The sequence below is a fragment of the Coturnix japonica genome, chromosome 1, assembly GCF_001577835.2.
Source record: "Coturnix japonica isolate 7356 chromosome 1, Coturnix japonica 2.1, whole genome shotgun sequence".
NCBI lineage: Eukaryota > Metazoa > Chordata > Aves > Galliformes > Phasianidae > Coturnix > Coturnix japonica.
Genome location: NC_029516.1, coordinates 125,584,917 through 125,612,699, shown reverse-complemented (window position 1 = coordinate 125,612,699; position 27,783 = coordinate 125,584,917). Strand labels below are relative to the sequence as shown.

At 36.8% G+C, this 27,783-nt stretch overlaps 1 protein-coding gene across 5 annotated transcripts in view; it reads right to left on the bottom strand.

Annotated features, from left to right (window-relative positions):
• Window positions 1-20: 20 nt before the first annotated feature.
• The window catches only part of ARHGEF7 (Rho guanine nucleotide exchange factor 7), a 104,355-nt gene continuing 76,592 nt past the window's right edge, over window positions 21-27,783 (bottom strand). For 4 of the 5 annotated variants that reach the window (XM_032442004.1, XM_032442007.1, XM_032442006.1 and 1 more), the window contains 10 exons: window positions 26,512-26,598; window positions 24,048-24,126; window positions 22,900-23,039; window positions 22,033-22,257; window positions 20,090-20,183; window positions 17,708-17,797; window positions 14,296-14,472; window positions 6,255-6,354; window positions 5,616-5,670; window positions 21-3,173 (listed from right to left, as the gene is read on the bottom strand). In XM_032442004.1, coding sequence (XP_032297895.1) covers window positions 3,051-3,173; window positions 5,616-5,670; window positions 6,255-6,354; window positions 14,296-14,472; window positions 17,708-17,797; window positions 20,090-20,183; window positions 22,033-22,257; window positions 22,900-23,039; window positions 24,048-24,126; window positions 26,512-26,598 — 1,170 coding nt within the window. In that variant the 3' untranslated portion in view covers window positions 21-3,050. The remainder of the gene's footprint in view (window positions 3,174-5,615; window positions 5,671-6,254; window positions 6,355-14,295; window positions 14,473-17,707; window positions 17,798-20,089; window positions 20,184-22,032; window positions 22,258-22,899; window positions 23,040-24,047; window positions 24,127-26,511; window positions 26,599-27,783) is intronic. The other variant, XM_032442005.1, reaches the window with a different exon arrangement.

The window sequence follows — 27,783 nt, the reverse complement described above, 5'->3', positions numbered from 1 at the left end:
AAATGTAACACTTCACTGGGTAGGGGAAAAACCATGGTTTAATTACAACAATGTAGCATGAACACTTTAGTAGTCGATACCAGGGTATTATTGTGATGTCTAAACTAAACTTGACTTCTCCACAGACACTGTAAACAGACACCCTAAATGCACTAAATAATTGGCATTAAGAAAGTTTATACAAAGGCAGTCAGTTGTTTAATCTTTAAGATGCCATGACATGGTGAGACAAACACGCATACATCAATAAGTACAGAGAAATGTTATGCTACATTTTGGACAGTTTAAAACTGAAAGTGCTTCACATCTACAGGATAAGAAATGGCTTCATCTCCTCATCCCTAAATGATGAGAGCAAAGAAATAACCCTTTAATAGGTTAAATAAACAGTGCCCCTTTTATCCATGCTTATATAAAGTTTCCAACAATTCAGAAGGTCCATGGTGAAATTTACACTCTATATACAGTATAACAAATTGTAAAAGAAAAAAAGTCCAGATATTCCTTGGTTCCCAAAAGCCTGAATCTCGCTCTCTGCGCTAGAGCTAAGGACAAGAGCTACATATAATATTAGGTGGGTTTGGGGTTGGTTTTTATTTTTTTATTTTTTTAATTATTTTTATGTAAAAATTCATCATCCCAATCCACCTCAAATAAAATCAGTCCCCAAGTCCTCGTCGTATTTAACAACTGCTTGATCCCAGTGTTTAAGGCATGTTCATTAGATATCAGTATAGGGGTACTGTCAGAAAGTCTTATAATCACAGGTACTACGAGTCAGCAAATTTACACAGCAATGCTACTCTTTACAATGCGATGTAAAACAAAGTTACGTTATGATCCAAGTTGTTCCTGAGTTAAAATTTGCTAAATACTGCTAAGATTCATGTATTCTTATACTTCCTCTGGAATGTCCTTTCACATATGCTCAATCTGAGAACGGCCTTAATGCCAGAAGCAAAAGCGTTAGCAAAACTTTCATTATACCGTCGTTCTCAACCCTAAATTTAGCCAATTTGCCATGAATTTGCAGGGCTTAATATCACTTAGCTGTTAGCAGGACTATTTCCTAAAGATGAAGATCACTGTAAATGTCAGCTCATGTATTTGTGCAACTGCTAAGATCTTGCTAGGAAAAGATTTTGTTATCAAGAATTGCCAAAATCTAAAGTTCAGTGAGCGTGTGTAATTAGATACTGCAGACATTCTCAAGTGTTCTTACCTGGTCTGCTCCTTTAGAACTAAAGACATTGTTAAATCAGAGGAACACAGATGAAAATATTACAAATCTATTCGGCTTTTAAAACCAGAGAACTAGTCCAGATTAAGTACTCCTTCTCACTGAATTCTCTCTGCAGTAATGTCATCGTTAACGTTCTTTCCTATTAAAAAAAAAGGAGAAAGCCATCCACATTTCTCCACCAAGAACAGCTTTAAAAACGTTTTTTCATTAAGATTCACATTGTGCACAATAACTTTCACCACCCTAATCATTTTGGCGTTGCAGTTTATATAAACATCTGCTTACATTTAAAGAGAATTAATGGGCAGCAGAAAATCAAGATGGCAAAAGGCGCAACTCGGGTCTGTGCTATACCTGCACATCCATTGTCAAGCGAAGAAAATCTCCTGAGAAAGTTGTACCACCTACAGTTTGACTCACAGTTTGCTGTAATCAAGGGGACTCTTACAGTGGGCTTTGAATGGGCTTCGTACTTTAAGTGCTCCAAATGAAGCTCAACATTTGCGGTAATGTATCATCTCCTGCTTTAAAGAAGGGAAAGGATTGCAGTAGTTGCATCTATCAGACTAGAGAATACAAATGTTCAGGTATGTTCATATGTATTTTCCAATCTGTCCGCGATGCAAATAAATGAACTACAGTACGATGAAAAAAAATAATCATATTTCCAGATTGTTTCCATTTAACTCCTAGCAGGACAGAAAGCAGCTGTATGCTGAGAAAACAGGGTGGGAAAGGAATGACTGCTGCCACAGTTTGGGAATTCCAAACCAAGTCTTACATAGTGGTGAAAAAACAAAATTCTGACTGAAGTTTGCCCTGGCCAATGCATCATATGCGGGAGGGGTGGAGGGGAAAGTAAGCTAGAATTTAATTGTTGTGACCGTAAAAAATAAATAGCAACAATTTATTCACAAAATTCTGGATTAGATTGATTTTTTTTTGCTTTCACAAACTGTATGATCCATTAAATTACCAGCCAGCTGTATGCTTAAGCACAACAACAACAAAAAAATGTAGTACATAAACACCTAAAAATCACAGTCAAAAAAGCAGGCAAGTACATCAGTCTTCTGGTGGCCAAAGCACAACAGATTAGTCTGCCAAATAAGAGTACATGAACATAAATTGTGGGCATTAGTATCATTAAAATTTGTTTCCAGGGTCAATAGACAATTTTCTGTAGTTTAATACTGTTTCTAAACAGTTGTAAACTGTTTCAAATGCATGTGCAGACATAAATAACAGTAAAGGATTTAAATACACTGGTCAATAGGAAAAACAAGCTTTTAAATTTTCATGTGTGATGAGTGAGTAATTTGGAGCAAATCCGTAATTAGCCACAAAGAACTCTGACCTTTCTTAGCTAAGACAGTACTGCCACCATTTCTAACACTTGTGACCGTTGTAAGAACAAGAGGAAAAAAAAAACCAAAAACATATCAGCCCTGATATACCAACCACATATGCATTCAAAATTACAGATATTTACAGGAAAAATATATATATTTAATTAAAAAGCCACTGAAAAACATGGACTTTTAGTCAGATGCTGCACTTTCTGCAAAATGAGGTAACTTAGATGCAAACAAATTAAGTTTAGTAGAGTTCAGGATCCAGTCTCCACACTTAACGTACAGATTTCTTCAGTGAATGGCTTGACTGCTTCTATATGTTCAGAGCAAGAAATCACCAGATCCAGTTAAATCCTGTTTTGTAGTGCTCTTGATACAACACTGACTAATGTCAGAAGGCTTCCCAGCTCAGTTTTACAACTGGTCTTTCAATAGAAAGAAAAAGAAAATAGTTATAAATTGGTTTCATCCCAAGACGGATCATTCATGTTCTTTAGAACTTTTCTAACAAGCTTCTCCAAGTCCTTGCGAGCTCTTTGTTCCTCTTCTAACGACTTCTTCATCTTTTTGTTATCCTGTTCAACAGAGACAGAACTATTAGTTTTGAGTTGAGGTTTTTTGTTGTTTTAAGAAAAGATCTTTTCTGACCACACGCACTATCAATTACAAACTCAGAAGTAAACCTGTTATCAGCTGTTCACAAGTACAGTCTATTAATGAAGTTTAACAGGTTACAGTTACTTCACATCGTAGAACTAAAAACAGCAAATAGAGATCAAAATGTTTCCTATTTATTTGAAGGACTGGGGGGATCCTTCATAATGCCAGTAACAAATGGCCAGTAATCCTGAATTCTGCCCAAAGCTAATCAGCATCAGCAGAATATCTCCTCAATGGAGAAGGGAAACAGCAACAACAGCAGAACAAGTATTCTTCTAGGAACTTCCTGTAATTATAACTAGCTTTAAAACCCTAGAAAAGCATCTGAAAACTTAATGCACATTGGCTTCCTTCAACAAGTAAGCAAACAACTGCAAGAAGTATCTCAAAAACCATTATGTTATCTGAGAAGTGTTTTGTGACTGAAGTTTAACACACACAAAAACCAGCAACCTAAGATGATTCCAAATTTCAGTGAACACCAGTATTGAGAGTGTAGACTAATGCACTAATGGATGATAATGAAATGCCACAAATAACAAGACTGTAAGGATGTTACTAACCAAACCATAGAAGTGCTTACATTCATTAATCCAGAAGAGGCCAAGCTGATGCTGGCAACAGTGGGGAAGCAACCAGAAGATGAGACAAAGCCCTCAAGACAAAGAGTCTATGGGTGTTTAGCACAAACAGGTCTGCAATCCAGGGGTCCCACTGGACTCCCATCATTGTCATTTACAGAAATTTCTAGAAACAGACCAAGATCAATGGGTGCCTAAATTTTCTCCTCAAATCTGTTGAAAAACTCAAATTTCAACCTTTTCTTGTAGGTACAGACAATTTCACTTCAGGAATCTACTACTGAGAACAAGTGATGAATAACTAATGGAAACCACTATGAGAGGGATTCTGCTCTGTGGTTTACTCTTTGGGTCTACACCAACTAGTGCACCATGTACTCCCAGGCAGCTTTTATCTGTCAACTCTGGGGTCATTTAGGACCTTCCCAGCTCAGAGATTATTTCTGCCACTTATCCACCTGGCAATATCAGAGCAGCAGACCAAAAATGATCTTCTAAGGTAACATCCTGATATTACAAGAAAACAAAGCCAGCCTTTAATAACTCTTGGGCTTGGAAGATGTCAGATTATGAAAAGTGTATTTGAAAAGGAAAAGAAGCAGCAAGCTGTGGCTTTAAGTTCAAGAGAGGGTGACTTTTTCTATAGGATTACAAAGACATCAGCAGGGCCTCAATGAGGCAGCACTCCTACCGTTTGTACGGAAGCAGCCAGGTCACAGAAGTATTAGTTATTAATGAGTTATGAGTTATTAATACTACTTGTACTGTATTTCTAAAAAGACTGCAAAATTCACATCAAACCTAGAATACACATGTATCAGTGTACACTGAAAACAGCAAAAACATCAACTGTCTTGTTTCAAGACACAGGCACAACACCCTTAAAAATACTGAGCACATTTACAGATGGGTAAAGAATTCAGATACATGTTTAGAGCTCAAAAGTTGAAGTAATTTGAATACAAACACATTTTACTTTAACAGGGGAGATTTTATCTGGCTTCAGTTAAAATCAGTTTGCAAATTCACACATTAGAGAATGGGGATAATTCAATTCTTTTCTACCTGCATTTTGAGAACTAAGTATGTAAAGTAGCATATAAATATGGTTTAAACAGGCTTTGTCTTGTCAACAAAAGATTTTTTACAAGAACTCATTGGGATGTATAAAATATGCTTAGAATATCAGCTGCAACTTCCATACCAGCAACTGAAATGTAATATACTGCAATTTCCCACACAACAAACTAAGCCACCCCTAGGGTTAGAACTCATTAAGAAAGGTAGATGATAGGCAGAGAAAAGGATTCCAGCACCTGAAATGAGAAGTTTTCAGAACTTATTTGTAGGAGGCATTCAGGTTACTGGAAGACTAAATCAAGGCATAAGCAGATCCAACTAATTATATTACTAAAAATCAAGAGCAAATACAATTTCAGTCTTTACACACGTATTTTGCTTGCAATACACCAGAAGTGAATGTAATGCTTTAAACATTTCAAAACTTGTAACATCCAAAGTCAATGAAACATAACTAAATCTCCTCAGAGATGGGATACAACGTGCTCTTCCCAAAGGCTACTAAAGACAACCACAAAAGCTGGCGACGCTCTCTCAAATTGGTGTTGCTTCTAAAATTCAATCTCAGATATGAATTTAGTCCAAAATTGGAGTTAATTGCTATCAAAGTAAATCAACTTACAACCTGCATTTGTTTTAATAACAAGCCTTATCTTTCCATTCTCCATATTGCTATATATGTAGCAAGTTACCAACCTGTCTTAACTCCTGTACTTCATCCTTTAATGCATATACTGTGTCAACAAGGCTTCTAAAATGAAAAAAGATCATCTGTTACAATGGGTTTCATAATGATATTTTAAAATCTATTATTAGACAAAACTGTTAAATGAAATTTGTTTAACTTCAAATTCATGTTAAAAATTATCTTGTTCTAATTTATATTCTTCAACAGTAGCAAGGGCCTGCTATCAGCTTCTCTGAACACGTTACATCCCTCAAACACATACTGTCCTACAGTGCTTCCTGTTATATCTTTCTTTAATAGAAAGAGATCTGATTTCCAAAACACACCTTAACAAAAGAAAACAGAATGACACCACACGTCAACTAGAAAGACAACATCAATTTAATAATGAAATCCTAAAGCACTTGGAAAAACTATTTACAAGTGAAGTATACCATTCTCTGGCATGGGAATAAACTGAGTACCATTCACAGAGAAGTCAGACAACAAGCATTTAAATGAAGGCCTACTGCACTCACAAGGACTGGCAGCATACTCCAACATCTCCTTCTACTTATATACCATGCACAATGCAGTAAGAAATGGGAAGAGGAAGAGAAGTGCAAAGTTTACTATTTTAACCCATCATTCATTAAATGTTCTCTTACTTCTCTTCTATAACAGTCTGACCATTGCTTCTCGTTTCCTCAATGATGATTTTCTCTTCCTCGGGAAGAAGGACTTGAGGAGCTGACTCCTTGCGGGAACCTGTTGTAAAAATAGATTACAAAATAAGAACCTAGCATGCAGCTTTGGGGAATTTTAAAGATCATTCATCGCATGATAAACCCGCATGACCAAGTGATATCCCTTTCCATTATCACCCCCCCTTCCCTTCATACACATAGAATACTGACGCTTTTATATTCAAAACCACAGCCTTACAACAACAAACTACAGTATAACGTTTCTATCCTGGTGATGACAACTCCTCTGCATTATTGATGGGGATACTACACATTTCAATGAATAGGGCACTCATCAACAACCAGCAATCTATACAAATTCACCATAGCTGAGTCGGAGAAAGATAATCATGCTCAAGAAGTAGCAATTTAAGCCTCAAGGACAGATTCTGATCTCACAGTGATACAAATCCAAAATGGCACAGAGACAGAAAAGTTAAAAATCCTTTCCACAGAACACCATAAACAACACAATTGCGTATGTGCACAGACACATACATGCACATACGCTTTAAGACTGTCTTCTAGTCACATATACAGCAATCATATTTAAAATAAGTTTTTAGAAATGCTTAATGGCTTAACAAATACTCAAAACATTCTAACATCTTCAGAATATTTTCTATAATCATTACAGTTTTTAATGTTAAGATAATTCATACGAATTCTAACAGCGTAGCTCGTAATGGAAGAATCTAACTGCTATGCATCCATTCACAAAATATGTATTCTAGAAACACTATTTAGACCGCAACAAATTTTTTAAAGATGGGCTGTAAATCAATTGCTGCCTAAACATTTATCCAGAATTCAAATACCACAAATAAAACATTAAAATTCTTGCGTATTTTGACCATTATACAGTGAATTGCCTACCAATTCACTGTAATGAGTTTTTACTAACAAAGAATGTCTCCATTCCAGCGCTGCTTGCACAGCTCAACAGATGCTGCAGGGTTACATGCCAGAGGGGGATGTTTCTTGACAGAACAGCAGTTTTGTGATAACAGCGCTTCTCTTTCAAAATTCATGATAAAACGTAGGACCTCAGCACACCAAGTTAAGGAAATTTAAGCTCAGGGGAAAATCCTGACTTTCTAACAGCTGCAGTCTTGTGTTCTGAACAATGAGCTTGTAGAAAACATAGTTTTGCGGTACACACTAAGCTCGTCAGACTATTTAAACACCTGTAATGCAGAAAACAGTTTCCTCAACCTGAAAGCAAAGATCAAACATATCATCAAGTACATGATGGTCAAACTTCATGGAATAGAGACAACTGTGTATCTGAGAACAGAATCTCGTCCTTGAAAGCCGTAAGTTCTTGATCTTGCAAAGTGAAAAATACTTTTGGAATTAATAACCTCCCTCATTTTGCAGGGAAGGAGCAATCTACAAAAAAAAAAGCACAGCAAATCAGGCTCATGGATATTTGTTTGCACTATCAATCTTTAGTTACAAAAAGTCACCTCATGTTTATTTTAATTAGTTGGTTACCCCTTAGCTTTAATTGCCTGAGATGGAACACAGAACACATTTAGCAAAATGCTATTTCAGGGTGTTAGTTGGTACCAGCTACTACTAAATGCTGAGTCTCTGTATCAATCCTTATAATCCAATACAATTATACACACACATGCATGTAAAAGTCTACACTGGCATATCCTCATCCATGTACAGCATAGCACAATAAGCAATACTACTAAGACAGAATACACTGCTTCATAAAACGTTCACCAACATTATACACACAACGAGACCACACAATACACATACACACTTACACAAGGTAAACTGCCCATGTGAACACTGGCCTTCCTGTGCCACAGAATATCAACTACTGAAGAATTCAGGACATCGCAAGTGTGACCCTCACCTTCACTGCTCTCACTTAAAGTTGCTTTTTAAACCCTGTATGCACTTGCTAACTATCAAAGGTACAAACACATAGCTCACATATCCTGCAACAAAGAAGGATCTTGTTATCAACTGAGTACATGCATAGAAGCATCAGGGTTGATGTGTCAGGTCCCACTTGACGTGCTAAGTTCAAAAGGCAAAATGAAGCTACATCTACATAACTGTCCCACTTTTCTGGAATGTTTATGCCAAAGGCCTTTTTTTTTTTTTTTTCTGCATCTTGAATGAACTTCAAACAGAGCATTACTTGGTAACTAGTATTCAACAATATTCTATAAACCAAACCTTTGGCCTCCACCAGCTTCTCAGGAACTATTCTCTGTGTAACTATTTCTTTCCAGAAAGTATTACAAGCTACAGTTTTAGGACTTGAAGAGGGAGCTGCATTCCAGTACATTGGACGCTGTGCACAGAGCTGTGCTAAGAGGGCAGGTCACTAAGTTGTTGCAACTTCGTGATTCAGCCTTCACTTAAATGCCATCAAGAAAGTAAAGGTTTGGCTTCAGTATTTCCCTGCCGTAGATACAGCACCCTAAATTGGAAATTGAGTTTGCTTAAACCAACAGAATCAAGCAAACAGCAATACAGCCCACCAGGCCTTGAGGCCTTCGCAACACATACAAAACGTGACACAGAGTGGGCCTGTCAGCAGCAGACCACTGCTTTTACTTTTCAGTGCCTGATCCCCATCTCAGCCGCACTGATAAGCAGCTCTCAGCACATCTGAAAAAACAAACCAATTAAGCCAACAATATGGAGGCAGACACTCATTTCACATTCTTTACGCTGTTAAATTCAGGCCCCATTTCAAAGCCTGTTCCCCTCCTCACAAGTCAGAGAACACAGCTCCTTCCTCCATTTAGCCATTTTGAGTAGAAGGCACAACCTGGGTACTTTACACTCACAGTGATACTATGAGTTTGCCTTCTTCTAGACTATGATGTTCTAGTTTAAGCTAGGAAGTTAGATTCGCAGTGATGGTGGTTCATTTTTTTATTAAAGAAAAGCCAAAAACATGACAATTTCAGACCATCAAGTTCTACTGCACAACTGCAAAGAATTGCCATTTTCTTAACTTTTTCATATCCTTATTATGAACAGGAAAGAAAGTGAATAAAGCACAATAAAAGGTCAAAGATTAGAAATAGTATTTACAAGTGTGTAGCCCTGTTTTCTACCAGCTTTGCTAAGCTCTCTTCATAAGCTAAGTAGTTCTAAATCATTTCCTCAAGTTTCAAGATAGAAGTCTGACTTGCCACTGAATACAAGGGCAGCTCCAAGAGTAATGCCTCCTATTTTATTTATTGGCCCACAACATTAGAGGTAGATGTTGGTGGTACAGCAGTAGGGGTTGAACCTTCCCACCAGAATCCCATTACACGCTGTTGCCCTGCAATGGATGGCAGCAGAGGGGCAGCATGACACAACAGTGTCTGACACAGACACGTGTAGCAGACAAAGGTGTGCAAAGAAATTCCTCCATGTAAGAAAAAAAAAACAACCTGCCATACACAGACATTTGCTGAACATCTATGGATACCAAATCGTGGATGTGAGCACACTGAGGCACTGAGTGGTGTGTTGTAGCAATGGAGACAGCAGCAGATCGATTAAAGCATTGCACTCAGGCTCTTCATTGCTGGCAAAAATGTATAGCTAATAACGGTGACAGTGTCAGAAAAGCGTTGTGTAGCTGAGAATTTGCTCTATCAAACAGTCTTATTTTGCAATTTGTATCTGTTACAGCTTTCATGGAAATCAACAGGAGGCATTGCTTTCAGAGAGACCTATGTGTGTTTGCACACAATTTTTAGACAAGTTAGCCACTGATATATACAGACACGGCATTTTCCTGTGAAAGGAAATGTTTAACAGAAAATAAGAATTACTTATTTAGAACACAGCTGTTCATCGTATTAGTTACATTCAAGATGCTGAAGTGGATAATCAGACCTGCAAAATTCACCTTCTATTTCTCACTGCATCAGATGTCAAAGCTCCCAAGCTGTGTGTGTTGACATTAAAAGAACTGAGAGGAAAAGAAAGGCAATCCTTCATGCTATAGATCTGTCAGAAGTCAAAAGGGAGTCGGCCCTTAAAACATCTTGTGCAAATAGGAGATTACACCAAAATACAGAACGCTATAAAATACACAACTTCTTTGTTAATTCTTGCAAGTAGTAAAAAATTCTAGCACTAAAGTTTTTACCCTTTATATAATAAAACTTATATATAAAGTTTTATTATATATATATATATATAATTTTTTTTTAATTTAATTTTTTTTTTATTTTTTTAAATATATATATATATATTTTTATTTTTTTTTACTAGCACCGATTCACAACTAGGAAAGAACCCCACAAGACTCAGATGACAGATCTAGGCATCTTACAACAAAACATTTTGATGAATAAGAAGCAAATAATTAGATTAGACTGAAACAAACACACAGCTCCACATCCAAGCTTCAGTCACTTAAGAACAGTATGAAGAGCTTGAAAGACAGGTACATCATTTGAAGAGGCTGATTTTTCAAAGACAATAGTTTGAAAGAGTTATCCCACAATAATTACTACATTTCACTAAGGAATACAAATAAAAATGCAACCAGAGAGCTGTAGGATAAAACCTAAACTTAAATCATAGCAAATATATATATATAACCTTTTAACAGAACTAGATTTTGTATTTTAAAATAAACATTTTGTTCTATTAGTACATATATTAGATTATTATTTTATTTTGAAACACTTTTATATGACTTTCTTAAATAGAAATACAGGATGGCTTGTTTTAAAGAGAAAAACGTACAATATAAAATCATGAAAATGACTAAAGTTGTAGAAACATCGTAGAAATCAATATATTCATAAACTGTATCTCTGCTAACAGGTTCTGCAGTAGCACATTTGAAATTGTTCCAATTATTCAACTGTGCTTTTACTGAAAATTTACCAATTCAGAAAATGAAAGAAGACGATTAAGGAGGGAGGGAGACTACAAAAGCATCCTAGGAGTGACAAGATTCCTGAACAGTTATATGAAAATAAACACCAAGACACACACTTCACACTATACGGAGTTTCCTGAGGTTGCCAATTACATTAAACAAAGATCACACACAATTCTAAAAAAAATTTTCACGTCAGTGTTTGATTCCTCTATGGAGGAGGGAGTGAAGAAAGGAGGTACTGGGAGAAAAAGGAGTCAAGTGTTAAGTTACCAGTTACGCTGTACTTTCCCCCTGTGTAATAATTAAATATTAAAGTCACAGTCTAGCAAATGCAAAATTTATTTCAACTGTACATAACAGATGTCCTTTTTTATATAAAACAAAACACTTAATTGATATATGCAACCACAAACAGTATGCATACTGTACAGTACAATGCAACATTCAGATATACATCCATTTCGTATTTTCAAAAGGCAGTTACCTACTGAAAATGGCTTCTCCCATTCACAAATGAAGTGCACAATATATCTTAATTTTTCTATGTTTTACGTCACTATGTACACATTACTGTGTTTTGGCAAGATTATGCAAAACACACAATTAATATTCGTTGGCTTCAATTTATGGCAAATACCGATTTACGGGAACACTGTGTAAGCCATGTGAAGAGGGGCTGACAATGGCTTGAACCTACCTTCTAACTCAGATTCTCCATCCTTCCAGTATATTAGTAACTGTACACATATATTTTACAGAATTGCATAAACAGAAGGTACTATTATTTAGCATGACTGAAGTTCCACAAAAATAGAAACACTGAACCTTTGGACTGAATACCACCATTTCCACTTTGTATTTTTATTTATTCATTCATTTATTTTTTCCAAGTATGTTGCAGTAATACTCCTGATCAATTCACAATAGTTAGTGGTCTGTAACACTGCATGATTTAAACATGTAATAATGTTAAAGATCATAATTATGAACTTTAACTAAAGTTAATTACTTAAATGCTACAATAATTAATGGTGGTAAACTGTCACAGCTTTGGTGCATAGAAAGTCAATAAAATCTTCCAGTCTTGACAACAAAACATTCTGCATGATACGGAAATTCAAGTGCAGCAACTGTATTTCCAACTTATTTTACACTGTAACATGAAACAGACAAAAGAATTATCATTGATCTAATGCAGAAAACAGTACTTAACTAGAACACCACAGCTTAACGGGGGAAAAATAAACTTTCCATATATGTAGAACAAAAACTCAAAGGAAAAGGAGAAGTGAAGTGGCTTACGGATGCACTGTGGAATGGTATGGAGCACACACACATTTTTCATTTCTCTAAGCAACATTCCTCCTCTTATGACAAAGTTCAACACATACAAGTTCCTGGCCATTCAGTTAATGTATGACTGCTAGTAAGATGTGCCCCTAAAAATTCTGTTTAGTAAGCATTGCTGCTTTTGTTAGTCAAGCCTTCAAATACAAGCAATGGTGATAAAAGATAAAGCAGGTGATCAAACGATGCAAGATGAAATGTAAATCTACAAATATTAAGTGTTTTGAAATAGCTTCTCCATGTCAATCACCTTGTGGAATCATTCATATCTAGCAATTAGTAACTTTCAGATCACAAACCTGCAGGATAGTATTAATGACTTGTAAACTTTTAAACAATGATCAAATCCCCAGACAGCAATTAATGGCATCGTAACTACTCTGAATTTGCTCAGAGTAATAGCTGTACACTGGATAACACTTAAAATAATACAGTAATTGCATTCAGAGATCCTGATGAAAATGATAATTATTTCTTGTCTTTTTATGATCTACTTTTCTCTAATGCTAAAGAAGATTTGGAAAACACTTTATTTTTGTTTCACTCCCAATTGCATCATCCACAAGACAGAACACACACTTCACCCCAGCCATGCCCCAGGTACAGGTTCAAGACTACCAGCTGCGTATAAGGTGTCACAATGCTCTGAAAAACCAACATGATTGTAGGTGAAGAGCTGTTGCTGAAAACAAACCTGCTCGTGAGAGAAGTTACAAGACACAAAATCTGTCACGGACATGCTCCAAACAGTAAAACCAAAAGCCAAGCATTCTGTTTTCAAGAACTTTGTACAAGCCAGTTTGATTGCAGTTGTACCTAGAGTTTCAGTTGCTGAACATTTAAGCTTTCATCTGGGTAACCATTTTCATCTTGCCCTTTCAAGAAGAATGGTCATTTGACAGCTGTGTATTTTAATAGGCAAGTAAACATCTACACCCTGTTTTCTGCCACACTACTGCATACAGTAAAGTGACAATATGACCACAGGTAATATGAGATTATCAAAACACTGCATGTAATGAGCATGGACTGCTGGGTTTTCATGACAAGCGCCAGACTGAGGGTGAGGGGAAGAGCAGTACGATCCTTCATATAGATGTCTAAGCAACGACGAAGAGACAGCAGTATATAAACAAGTTCTCATGGATTAGCAAACGCTTTTCCAAACAAATGGGCCAGATATGTGAATCTGAATTATTTTATAGCTCTTGTACGGTTAAGTTTTAAACCATATTTTTCTTACTGCCAGCTTCGTGTTTTATTAATAATAGGTAGAAAATTCAACAACTATCACTGAAGTATTTCCATATTGCTGGCATTCAGCTCATAAGCCAGTATGGTTTCAGTACAAAATACAAAAATGTGCTGTATCCAAAAGGAGGGGAAAAAAAAAAAGAAAAAAGGACCTGTTGCTACACTGACCAAAACCAAAAGTAAAGACCATTCAGAGCTACAAATTAATATCTGTCACTTAAAAAACCCTCAAGAAATATCATCCTTGGTAGGATATACACTTTTTAGAATGACTTATTTGTATGTGCATTGGCAATAGAGCCTTCCACCAGGTATAACTGAAGTTTCAGAAGCTCCCTCAGAAGTTGTTAAAATATCACATTAAAGAGACAAGGAACAGCAAGAAAACATCTAAGAAAAGCAGGCTGTGATACAACAAGCATTTGTTAAGAAAAAGCTCAGAAGTGCATTAGTTCTGGTGAGAGATATATGAGCAACAGCTCTTACGAGATGTAGACCCCATTCTGTAACTATGGGCTGTCCATATACTGTCATAGTCAGAGTCTTCTGAGAGGTCTGAAGGCTCCAAACGAGAAAGACTACTGCGACGACCCAAGGAGTCTAGACTTGATTGGTCATCATCAGCCAAGACGTGATTATGCATCAGGTCAGTGCCTTGCCATGCTAAGGATGTATAGGTGAAATGAAATGGTGGATGTGGATAGGCAGAGGTGAGATGAGGAGGAGAACGTAAGGAATAGCCACAACCAAACACATGAAATAAAAGCAAAAGGTGATGGGAAGAGAAGGAAAAGAGAAAATATTGTTAAAAAGGCACCAAAGATATATTTTTTTTCATTTTCTTTTTTTGTTTGGGATTTAGGTATAAATTACATTCATCGTAATAATTTTTGAACTGTTACAATAAAATTTTTGAAGTGTTTTTTAAACTTACAAGCAGTCTCAGTTGAGAATTTTGAGTAACCAGAATCTTGTTCGAGGGCAGATTTTTTTTTGGATGAAGGAGTTTGGTTCTTTTCAAGTAAAGAATCAGTTCTGGTCTGGGGGCAATCTGATTTGGGACAGAGCAGTAAACACAGCAAGCCAGCATGACCTAGTGCTGATGTGAAAAGCAACAGCCCCTTCCCCATTACACATTTGTACCTTCATCCTTTCCCTCCCTTGCAATGACACAGCCATTTGTACAGCTGCTTGGTGAACCAGGTCAGGGAACAGCTTCAAATTATAATTAACCCTTCACATTTATTTTTCAGGTAGATAAATAAATTTCCCACCAGCTCACAATACAGCCACATAAGTGCTTGTGTCACTACTACGAAGAGGAAAATGCAGGGGGAAAAAAAGCAAGGTTCTCATGCAGAGCAGAGCTGCCAACTTTCTACACGTGCAGCACCATCTCATACCCACTCAAAGGGATTGCCAAGCTGAAGCTTCTTTGTGCCTGTAACCCTGTTATTTGTTTAACCAAGTAGAAACTGGATTGATAGAAAAACAAGGCCAAGAGGCTAACAACAATACAGTCTGGTGTATTCCATACCCTCACACACCTCTTCTAACTCTATCTGAATCTGTCTTTGCATTTAGATACTTTAAGTGCTTAGAACAGTAGATAAACATGATTAAAGACACTCTCATCCCTACTTGCCCTGTTTGAGTTTTTTGTTGTTGCCGCTGTGTTGCCATTTTGTTTTTTAATTAAAAAAAAAAAAAAGAAAAAGGCTGGCAATATTTGAAAACTGAAACCATGTAAGTGGCCACGTTACAAGCCACAGTCTGCATGACACTGCAAAAGATTTAAGCCTTCATTTGGAAAAGTGAAGAAAGCACAGTAAATGAACAACAGAGGAAACTGGTGGTTATTTTATTTGCACGTGTGTTCCAAACTAATTCCTGCATCTTTCCCACCTTCAAAAAGAAAAAGTTGCACTGCTGCCTCTAATGCCACTCCCATCCAATGTGTACTGGTGCCACAGCAACACTAAGCTGGCATTGCCAAGGGCAGCACTTCCAGGGCTTTGAATTAAGGTGCAACTAGCAGAAATGCCAAAACAGTGATGGGAGGGCCAGGCAGAAAACTAGCACAGAGGAAAGACAGTGGTATGTAAAAGTGGCACATTTCACTGATGATGGGTAATTCTTTCATTCTGTTTTTCTATACTGACAGTGCTTCCACAGAAGGAATCCCAGCATCGTTTTCTCCCCAATTTCCAATTCCCATCTACAAAGGGATCTTCAGAAACTTTTAAGTCTCAGATGGCAACGCTACTCTTTCCAAACAAAGCAGCAAAACCTTTGTTTCTTGCTGCAATTATGAGCAAATTAAAGGTGTTGACTTCTGATGTATGCAATGATACCAACTGCACTATGTATATTTCTTAAATATACATAGAAAGGAAAAAACCAGCAAGCAAAAAAATCGTATCTATTAGATGCCTGCATACACACACAACTGTGCAAGTGCAAACGTTTCCCCAACCATTTCTAGTCACAGTATCCTTGAATATAACCAACAAATTCAAGTAAATACGTTTAACAGCAACATCTCAATTTTGTTGGAACAACAGCGTATTGTCAGAATTTTGAACACATTAATTTCCTTTTATCCAATTCAACACACTACAGTAATGACTGTAGGGCCAGAAAACTGGTCAAATGTTAATTAAAAATGACATTATAGTAGCCAATTTCTGAAACTGATAATTATCACCTTGGAGATCTAAAGTTTGTCAAGATCAAAAATGAAAATGAAGGTTTTTGCTGTTACTTCAGATGTTTTAAAAGTCTAATATGAGGGTTATATTCCCATTTTTGAAGTACAAATTAGTACAGAATTTCTTCATTTTTCAAGGTGATAACAGTAAGTGAACATGTATTACATAAATATGGGATCTATGCCTGCAACTGCACTTCTCACCTGTCAGCAGAAAGTGCTTGTAGTTGGACACAGGCACAGAGACCTGTGGCTAGCAGTAACAGTGTTTAACACTGTAATTTAAACAATGGTCAAGGAGTTAATTGTAATATCTATCCTTCTAATGCCTGACAATAGCAAAAACAGCAAGTTACCCCGGCATCATTATATAGCAGTTCAAGGACACCTGAATTAAATCCTTAATCATATCAGTGTGAAAATAATGCAAACTGGAACAAACCTAACAGCATTTTCTCCTTTCTCGTGTAAGCAGAACACATGCTGATGGACTCCCCTGCTTTGAGCAACGTCTTACTTACAACACAGAGGAACTCCACATGGCAACCTTGATTTGGATTAAATGAAGGAGGACCCCCAGAGGCACGTTACGAGTTTTCAATAAGCTAGGTATTCATCTGAGAAACTATAAATGGCTTTAAGCAACAGAAAGATCTGAGAACAGTTTCTCCTGAAATTACGACATGGGATTAAAGCTTGTAATTAATACTAAACACAACTGCTGGCAATAAATAAATTTAAAAAAATCTGTACAGGTTTCACGTTACTTCTTTGTAACAGAAGATCTTGTTGAACCAAATGAGACACAAGTCCACTTCTCCACAACTGTGACATTCTTCAACCCTCACTACTTACCGACAACCATTTGAAATTCATAAAAAAACACATCAGACGGCTGTCATATTCTGGCAAAACACCTCAAAACCTCTGATTCATTGGCAATTTTAGATCATGACAAGTAGCCACTTATATTTGAAATAAGCATTGAAAGAACTACATAAATATGAACCTTGGCTTCCAATATATGATCACTCCAGCACTAGTACTAAGCCAAAATCAGATTATCAATTTATTTCAGGTCCAGTTTGCTATTTATAAAGTTCTGAGACCACATACACTTCACTTAACCTTTTTGAAAGCTATCTGATATGTGGCTTACTTAAGTCACATTGATATTTTCTAACTTACTTGAATTTAGTGTTTGACGTGTTTTGGCACTTGTGCAATATGCTTCAATGACTTTCAGAATTTGAGCATCTTCTTCTAAAGCAGCTGTACCTAGAAACAATGGAAAACAACATTTTAAAGACTGGTATATGTTTCTTATCACAGACAAGCCTTTGTAAACCATGTTTGTTTAAAGCTAAATTTGAGACCGAAGTTCAGTCTAGTCATACCTTTAAAATTCTTGAGCATTTCAAAAATCAAGCTTCAATGACTGAAAGTAACAGTGGAAAGAGAAATTACTATAAAAAATATAATGCTTTAAACATAGTGATGTAACAGTATCATCTGTGAGCCAGCGCATCCAGGTTTTTTGGTCATTTATTATTGTGACAGTAAAGTCAACTCTCCAAAACTCTGTCAGGATTGCCTGACAAGCTAAACATTGAAGAAATGCCTTGACTAGGTATAGTTTACCTATAGTTAAAGAGATGCAGATACTCTAAAGTGCAGGTTCCTTCTCTTCCAAGAATAGTTGGATTTTATTGTAGTTAGAAAGCAGCACCATATCATTACTGCAGCAAAACAACTATTTCACTTCTGAAATCAGTACTGAGAGGGCACTCAGCTGAAATGCCTTTTATTTGTTTTGTCTGCTATAAAAAACAAGCCTATTTAGCAGTAAGCTTTAGTTTTGTTAGAAATCCTTCAATGGAAAACTCTTACATCTCCACGAACTGGAACAGTCTGAAAGAGCACTACCATAAAACTTAAACTTCTAATTGCTGATGCAAGGATGGAGGAAAAAAAAAAAATCTCATTTTAAAGGTAAAGTTTCTATTTATGCCTTACAATTAGGCTGATGAAAACAGCAACTCACCACATGCTATCTTCTACAGCAAGGAATAAGAATGAACTAGTAAAAATGCCCTTTCATATTACAGAGATCCATAACCATACTTAGCTACAAAGGTTTTGAACAGATTGGACAGATTTAAATAAGGATGTGTCATTATTTGGTCAATTTATGACAAACTTTTTAAAACCATGGAAGAGAACCATGTTTAAAGGAAGTGTGAGCCAGATGACAAATATTTATAAGCTTCTTGTAAACTATAAACTTTATCGGAAAAGAAAAACACACCCAGAGATTCATGGAGTAAATGAGGGCCATGACTCACACACACCTGCACTACCTGAGCCTATACACAGACATTCAGTATCCATGTAATACTGAGATATCAGAGCTTGTTACTACCTCAGCTCTTACTGTTACTTTAAGAACTCAGTTAACTTGGGTTTCTATAACCCAGATACATTTCTAATCTAATCTGAACAAACAGAAGCTACTAAAAGACTATACACATACTGCACACATAATGCAATGAGGCAGACCTAGAATACCGTAGCAAGTATCATGGACATGACTAGAATGGACTCAATACAATGTAAGACAACAGACAACCAATTTACTATCATTTTGTAGTTAAACTTAGTTTTCTTCCTTATGCCAGTAACAAGATGAAAACTAAGGAAAGCCTGAAATGCTGTCTGATAGGAGGAGAGGCAGTGCTAACTGTAACATACTGTATTCAGCACTCAAGGTACATAGGCCTAAGAAGCTCATGAGCAAACCGCAGATACAAAAGCAGAAGCTGGAATAAAATATTCTGGTTTTCAAGTGTGAACATCAGCTATTTTAAACGCCTTACCTTTTACTGGCACAAGCAATTGGATCATTCATTCACACAAACTTACAAGGCACTTCAATAGTCTACATCACCAATAGCAGATGTTTGTCTGCTTCAGGACCAAGCACCTTTCTCTGACCACACAGGAGCCTGCAATGACTAGCTCTCACAGAACATATCTGATCTGTGGGTATGAGTGCCATCTTAAGCAAAGGTACCAAAAACAGTTCCTGGTGGGAGTAATAACATTATCCAAATGGTAGAAGTTAAAGAGTTTCTAAACATACTAAGTTTACAAGCCATTTAACTGCTATTTAGAAAAAGCAACACAGTACAAGTGCTGCTGACGGACCCATAACTAGAAGTAAATAAATCTCTGTGTATCATCCTGCTATTTCTGCCTTCCTCCACATACTATTTTGCCCCATCTACATACACATGCTAACACTAGAAAGCAGGATGCCTCCTACCAGCCTTGGATAAGTTCCTGTATTCTGTAGTCAACTGTATGACTCCAGAAAGCTACTTGATGCTGGTGTGATGTAAGTTCCTAAGGTGAATAAAAGAAACAGTTCTCTGTAGATACCTACCCTTCTCTCCCCTGCCAGGGAAGAGGAAACCAGATTGTTCAGAGTGTACATCTAACTTGCAAATAATTTAAACTGGTGTTAATTCCAGTCTTTGTACTATGCAGACACTTATTCAAGTCTCTTACTTTTTCTCAGTGCAAATTCTTCATCTGATGGCTTCCGTTCTGGCTTGCGTTTGGGAAGCAGCTTTTTCATGGTTTTAGGGCTCTTACTTAAATCCTGTGTGGGGAGAATAAAAAAAAGAGAGTAGAGCTTCTCTAAAATATTTCAAAGATTAATTTCTAAGACACACAGCACCATAATTCTGTTTACTAATATTCTTTGGCACATGAGCTTTGCCTGAATCAGCTCGTTTCCTTTCTAATTTCTCCTCCAACTGTACACCAAGTTGGATATTTTCTCTGTTCTGTGAACAGAAATACACAGAAAAGCTGCTGCAAAAGCATGCAGGCTGTTTGGGAACTGAAGCAAAAGAAACACATAAGCATATATTAGCACTTTCTTCCATTAACCTTTAAGGAAAGGACACATTTAATTTGGTTACTTAGAAGCAGGTTAAAAAAGGACCCAAAAAAAGGAAGCTTGGGAGGTTGTACACCTATATTCTTTAAAGTCAGCATTTTAAAACATTCGGAGCTTTATCAGAACAGACCTACAGCAAAAGAAATTCAGCTACAAACAGCATTTCTGCTCTAAATGCAGTCATGCTAATTTAGAGAAACAATGCTAACTTTGAGAAACTGCTAATTTTACAGGAACAAAAAACAATATTCTCATCTACCCCTTACCTTACAGGTATGAGCCATCCTCTATAAAAGTACAGAACAAGAAAGTAAAAAGGTGAATAGCAGGACAGACTGGAGATGATGAAGATAAGACTGAACACCATCATACACTAAACACCTGATGAGTAAAACTTAACCATATTGAAGAATGCAGTGCCATACATAAAAGACACAGAAACAGTTCAACTTACAAAGAGATGAATATGTTGTCACACTAAACTGGAGAAGCCCTTGTAGCAACCAAGCCCAGATACTAACCATCTAATTGAAGGCTACCTATCACATCCGGCTGCTTAATGGATATACAAAGTGAGGGAGGAAAAAATGTCAAAACTGTCACATATGCCCACCCAGCACAAACAAACAAATAAAATCAACCACACTGCACTGTGCTGAGCCCACAGTTTAAAAAGCAGAACTTTAGGCACTTTGATCTCTTGGAAGGTGTCCCTCCCCATGGCAGGGGTTTATAACTAAATGACCTCTTAAGGCTCCCTTCCAACCCAAACCATTCTGTGATTCTATGATTCCAGATTTATTACTCTTTTTGGGTCCTGTTGTTTTGTACTAAATTAAAATTATGAGAATGCATAACAGAAAAATACTAAACCTGAAGATATCACAACACACAGCATACAATATTCTCCTCATATGCAGACCTTCATACATAAATCTAATACTTTCTCTAGTATTTACAAAGCCACACACAGTGTAATGGAAAGACCAAATTAACCTACCCCCATTGTTGTATTTTTCTTAGAACAGATTCCTGCTCCGTACCATATGCTAATTAAATCTACAACAGCATCTTAAAATCTAAGCTGTGAACCAAGAGCCCATTATACCAACACAGCTGTTCAGAATGATTTCATACTGCACTTTCAAGAACCATAAGATCCCTTATGCTAGATGCTCCTCAGCGTGCTTAGCAAGCAACTCTGCAGTAAGCTGGGATGATCAACTGCTAGTTTTTGTTGGATGGGGTTTTTTAAAAAAAATTTCTTAACAATACAAAGTTAGAAAAGAAGAGTAAGTACTTGGCAGGGAGGAAAAGGTGTCAGCATACACTCCTAGCAAACCTTTGTATCTTCTGAGCCATGAGAATAAACGTCTACTTGAAATGAACAGGTTTCACTGTCCATTACCATTGAATCAGAGCTAGCTCTTAAATGCACCTGTATACAAAAATACACTCCAAACTATAAAATGCCGGTATGTGAAAGAGTTGTGTTTCTCACAGCAGGCAGGCTACACAGTAATATTTTATAGCTGTTGCATCTCACCTCTTTGTAACACAGTGCTGCTGAAGGCCGCAGTGGAGGAGCAGGCCGTAAACAGCTCAGACTCCAGGGCTTGGGCGTTTTAGGAGGTTCCAGAGGTCCCCAGTTTATCGTGGTATGCGGAGTCCCATGATGTGATGGATGAGGGAGAGTGTGGTATGCAGGAGTCAGTGGTATCTGCTTGCTGTCTGAGTGCTTGCTGGAGGGCGTTACTGGATGGGAAGGAAGCTGTCAAAGACAACAGTTGTTGGAAAGGAAAGTAAGCATGTCATCATAAAAGCAAACTACCATAAAGGACCAGTGAAAATCTCCTACCTCGTCCCTCTGTCTACTACTGAAGAGTTTTTAAAATTTTAATAATGAACTATTATTTGGAAAAACTCAGCATAAAAACATTTTGTCTAACACAGAGAAGGCACACAGTAGAGAAAGATCAGCTACAAGCAGCCCAGCTCCCACTTCTTTCATCATGAAGGTCAGAGTTAAATTAAGATCCATTCATGTCAACTCCAGAATACAAAAGATGCCAACAAAGGAAACTGTTTCCTCCACAGACTCAAGTACATCATCACCAGTTAAAACCTACTGTTCTAAGGGTACTTAAGAGATGATGACATATTACTTAGTCAAAACAGAAGTTATGATAATTGCCTTTATTTATTTAACTATTAAAACTGTTCTATCAAGAACATTCTCCTCTTCCCTCGTGTAATTAAAAACAAAATGATATTTTGAAACAAACTATAGTTGTAACACATAGTTTTTGTTACTAATGGTCAAAGAAAATGCTTAACATAGCAGCACATTTGCCAGATAAGCTAACTCTGTACACACTGCTTATTTACTTCAATGCATAAAGTGCTCTCTTACTGTGTGAGATGGCACAGAATGAGGTTTAATGGTGGGATTCCCAACAGTCGTGACTTTGGTTTGCTTCTGCAGGTGATCCACCCACTCATGCAAATCTTGCTGGTTGTTACATGACACTAGTATCCTCTCAATCATAGTTCCTAGATGACAGAAAAAATAAGATGTAGGAACAACTCAAAGTGACATGATAACACAGATGCACGTTTCATAAAACATTATATTCCCTCAATTACTATTCAAAAAATTTCACCAGATATTTTGGAACAACAGCAACACATTTTCCCACGTGATAACATTTCTTCTAAGTATTTATTTCTCCATGAAGCAAAACAATTCTACCTATTCTTCTATCTTTGAGTATTAAGCACAGTTGTTATTATAAGTAATAGATTATTAGGTAATAGGTTAGGTCCACCCTCGGCTCCAGAGGGTGAATCCAGTAGCTTTATACTTCTCCATCTTTCCCAGAAAATTTAACATATAGTCTACAATTGTCACCCATTAGTCTGTAAGCTTCAGTATAGGAGAAATCATAAAGTACTGTTCAGAGAGGGTCGTAAGGTCAGTCAGAATCCAATACGAAAGATGAGGCAAGAGTCACTTGGGAACACAGTGGGAAGATTTTACCAAGGGTTACTTCAATTTCTTCAGTTAACTCCATTTTAACCCATCATGTCCGTCATCTGAGGTCAGCTTCACAGCTATTATCTCAGAAGAACAAGTACCATCAACTGCTTTTTCCCTCCACCTCAAAGCACTGATGCGTTACACTGCCTGCCACTTGAGAGCCTCAGTATTACTTCACTGAAACACCACCTGCTTGGAGGCAGAAATGATCCAGGAAACAAATGAAGGTGTAAGTCTCCACCATGTGGATTTTTGCTCCAAAAGTATATTCCTAAGATTCCGGCTTTTTTGGGGCCTAGGGAATTAAGTTACATGCTAAAACAATCACTAAATAGACAAAAAACATCCGAGACAAGCACTACTGCAGTTGAGAATAGCAGAGCTACTGAAAGCCTCTCAGTAAACAGACTGACCATTTCTGAAGGAAAGATCTTGATTAAAGCTCCTCCAGACTGTCTGAAATTGCCTTTCTTACAGAAAGCGCAGCCTAGTAAACACAAAAAAATATTTATGACTAGTACCTGATATTTCAAAGGCATTTTTATGATTTTCACTGTCTTCTAGCTTTGTGATAGTCATTCCAGTCATCGGTAGCTTCCCCTTAACAAAACAAAAAGGCAGTTAAGGAAGTTAAATCCAAAATACACACACAAAAAAAACTACCAAGTAAAACATATGCAATTTAAAGTTCTTACTGCACACAAGTGCCACACGGTAAACTGGCAACAAACACATGCTTATGGGTTTAACATATTTTCAAATCCACAAAGATACGTTGTAACAAAAGTTTTTAGGTCAAACATCTGCAAATAACACCTGTGACTTTAATGAGTGTATCTGATATCCATGCATGGTACAAATCCATACAAGTGTAACAGCAACCATCCATCATAGTCTCAAGTTCTGGGAACTGAGACATTCAGGGTCATCCATGTTACAAGATCAGAAACAACAGTGACTGACCTGAAAGCATATGTCTGCAAACTGATTTTGTTTGTGGTATATTTAGAAAGGAAGATTTCGTTGAACAAAATCCATCAATTATATACTGGAGACTTCCATCTCCAGTATCCCCATCGCTATCAAATTAACTCTCAAATATATTAAGAAAACAAACCTACTCTCATTTTAAGCCCAAGCAGTCTGGAAAAAAAAGTCAGTTTGGGATAACTTTCTGTCCCTTTCAAAGCACAGAAGAACAGGTAAAATGTAATACTGTCAGGATGAAAGGCTTTACCAAAAATGCAATGTTATTAAGAAGTTCTTTAAGACAGATTCTTTATTCTCTTACACAGAAGCACTATTCAGAACATGCTGGCAGAAGTGCAAATGCCCCATGTTGAGGAATTTTGGCCCCAGAGAAAGGGAATTCTTATTTTATTTTGATTTTTTAAGTGACTGCAGGATGGACAAAGGCTTCTTACAAGCTGAACTGAACCCACGTGGTGTTCTCTATGCACAAAACAAGCTCGACCACAAGATGCCAAATAAAAGGTTTTTTTGGTACAACATTTCCAATGAAGGAATCACGGTAGTGTTATATGTTACAATACAGCCTAAAATCTGTTTGTCAGTTTTTTGCTGGTTCCTGAACAACACAGCATAGCCACACTGAAGTGAGGTGCAAGAACAGAAGACACAAGCAAATCTGGGTATGCACCAGGCAAGAGACTGACGACAGAATAACCATCACCCGAGCCACATGGAAACCTGAAGTACAAAGATACAGAGAGAAGTGCTAAAGGAAATAAACTAATAATAATACACTAAAAACACTGCTAATACACTTCCCTCTGGCTCACGTGGCAAATACCAGCACCAGAATACCTAAATACCCAGAACACCTAACATATGCTGACACTGAATACTGAGAACTACACAGAGAATATACTGTAGAGTCAGAGAAGCCACAGCTTACACCTAAACTTCAAGGATCAGGAACTCTCTTCTCAGTTTCTGAACATGCACCAATTAGGAAAAGAGACATAAAGGCATAAATCAGGTGAAGATGCTGCCTTCAAGGATGTTATTTCTTTTGGAACAGCTGAGGGAGTTGCATCTTTCACCTGCTCATATCCTATGTAGGAGACAAGAACCTCAAAATAGATATCTGGATAGTACATGCCATGCAGTCCTGACACAGCTCCAAGCCACTGCCTCAGGCAGGAGTGATTAAACAATTTTGCCTTGCTATAAGAATGAAGATATTAGGATTCAAGCAGTTCTTAGTGTTCAAGGAAAAAAAAGTCACATTAGAACTTCAGAGAAATTAATAGTTTAGTATTCAAGAGAGGATAGGGCAGTAAATACTAAGGAAGCATCATGAACATATTGAACAGATGCTAAAAACAAGTGCATGGAAAACTGCTTGTTTACTGAACAATGCTGTGCATCTGAGGGACAAAACGGGGCAGCGGAGGAAAAAGGAGTACACAATGTAAAACAGGAGGGCAGAATTAAGCCTGACAGATTCGCAGTTTAATTCTGTATTGTGCTCACCTGCCTTTCCTAATATCTTTGTCCATCCACATCACGACAAAACAATGACCAAAGGTTATTATGAGCAGCACAAAGCTAACAGAAGCTTGATTATCTAACTGAACCACCTAACACAACACAGTCAGATGAATTCAGCTACTACAAAAAATGAATACAAAAAGTGAACTTTGCAATTTAATTGCTCCTAATAAAGTCACACAGTCTGTGACCAGATGCAGACAACCATGCAGGAATCCCAACTGACAAGGCTTAAGCACTCCTGCATGGCAGATGAATCGCTACTAATAAAGAAACAAGTTTTTTTTCCTCATTGCTTTTACTTGTTTTCTCGTTTGCTTTTTATTATTAAATAAACGATCAGTTCTTGTTGCAGAAGCTGCCTTTCCTCTTTGTAAGAGTAGAAGTTTAACAATCTGAGTTTTTAAATGAAACACTTTGGCAAAAATACACGCCAGCATTTGCACAGATGTAAGTGTATTAACTTACCTGATAGATGAACCCACTCATTCTCGGGCTTGCAGACAACATTAACAAAATGTTAGGGAAGAGAAGAAGATATCTTTCATTCTTTTCCTTATCAGAGAAAAGAAAATGAAAAAGTAAATACAACATCATGAGACCCCTCTCCCCTTTTCATGCTCTGTATTATTTTAAATGATAGCAACATTACAGTTCTATAGCTATACCACAAATACTTGCCCTTGGCAAAAATCAGACTTCCATAAGAGGTGTAGAACAATTGAGAGTTGTTTCATTTTCTATTTGAAAACTGCTAGTAACATGCCTATATTCCTTCCTGGAAAGCAGGAATCATTATCTTATCATTTGAATAATTGATTTTACAGTTTGGGTGAAATACTTGCCTTGTTTAATTGGGTAACACTCAATTTGCTGATTTCACTGAATCCAAGAACATTAAAAATAAACATATGCTATATACAAAACTTGACTGGCCACTGTTACTATAATGACATTTGTCTCTCAAATATAAAATCAGATTTTCACAAAATATCAGATTAGCATCAGAATTAGAAAAAGATTTAACAGCGTTTACATTCAGAACGGAAACATCATTGCTTTGTTGCCTTCTAATTTGATGGCTGCACTTAAGATGAGCATTAACACGACATTTTGATTTTAATGACAAATGCATTCATTTTCGAAGCGATTGTTTCCATCTTTAACACCTTTACTATTCTTATCAATTTTAAATATTTCTATTTGTTTTCCAGTCTTCACAAATGTAGACATCATTTAAAAGACAAAAAGCAAATGCTTTTGTACAAACCAACTTGGTCTGTATCTAGTAAAAAAGCAATTGCTGCGCAGAAACTTCTGAGACTCCGCTACATTTGACATTTTAATTTTAATGAGAGTTTGGTGTGGATGTTTTTATTTTCCTTTAACACAAGATGCAGCAGTAGAAGATGCCCTACTGATAGGTTTTTGTTTTTTAAACAGCTAACAAATTATCTGATTGAAAGTTATCTGGTGACAAACTTTAAAGAACTCAGTTGCAAAAGCACTTCCCTATTTCTTCATACATATGGGAATCATTGTTTTAAGGGAGGAAACCAACTGAATAAGGTTGCAATACAAAAACTCGCAACAAGTTCAAAACTTAATTGATTATACAGAAGAATAACTTATTGGTAAACCACATCGCAACCTATTTACAAATGAGAACATCTATCTTCAAGTATTTTGTTTCCTATTTTATAATATAAGCCTTAAATCAGTGCAGAATGTATTCTAGAT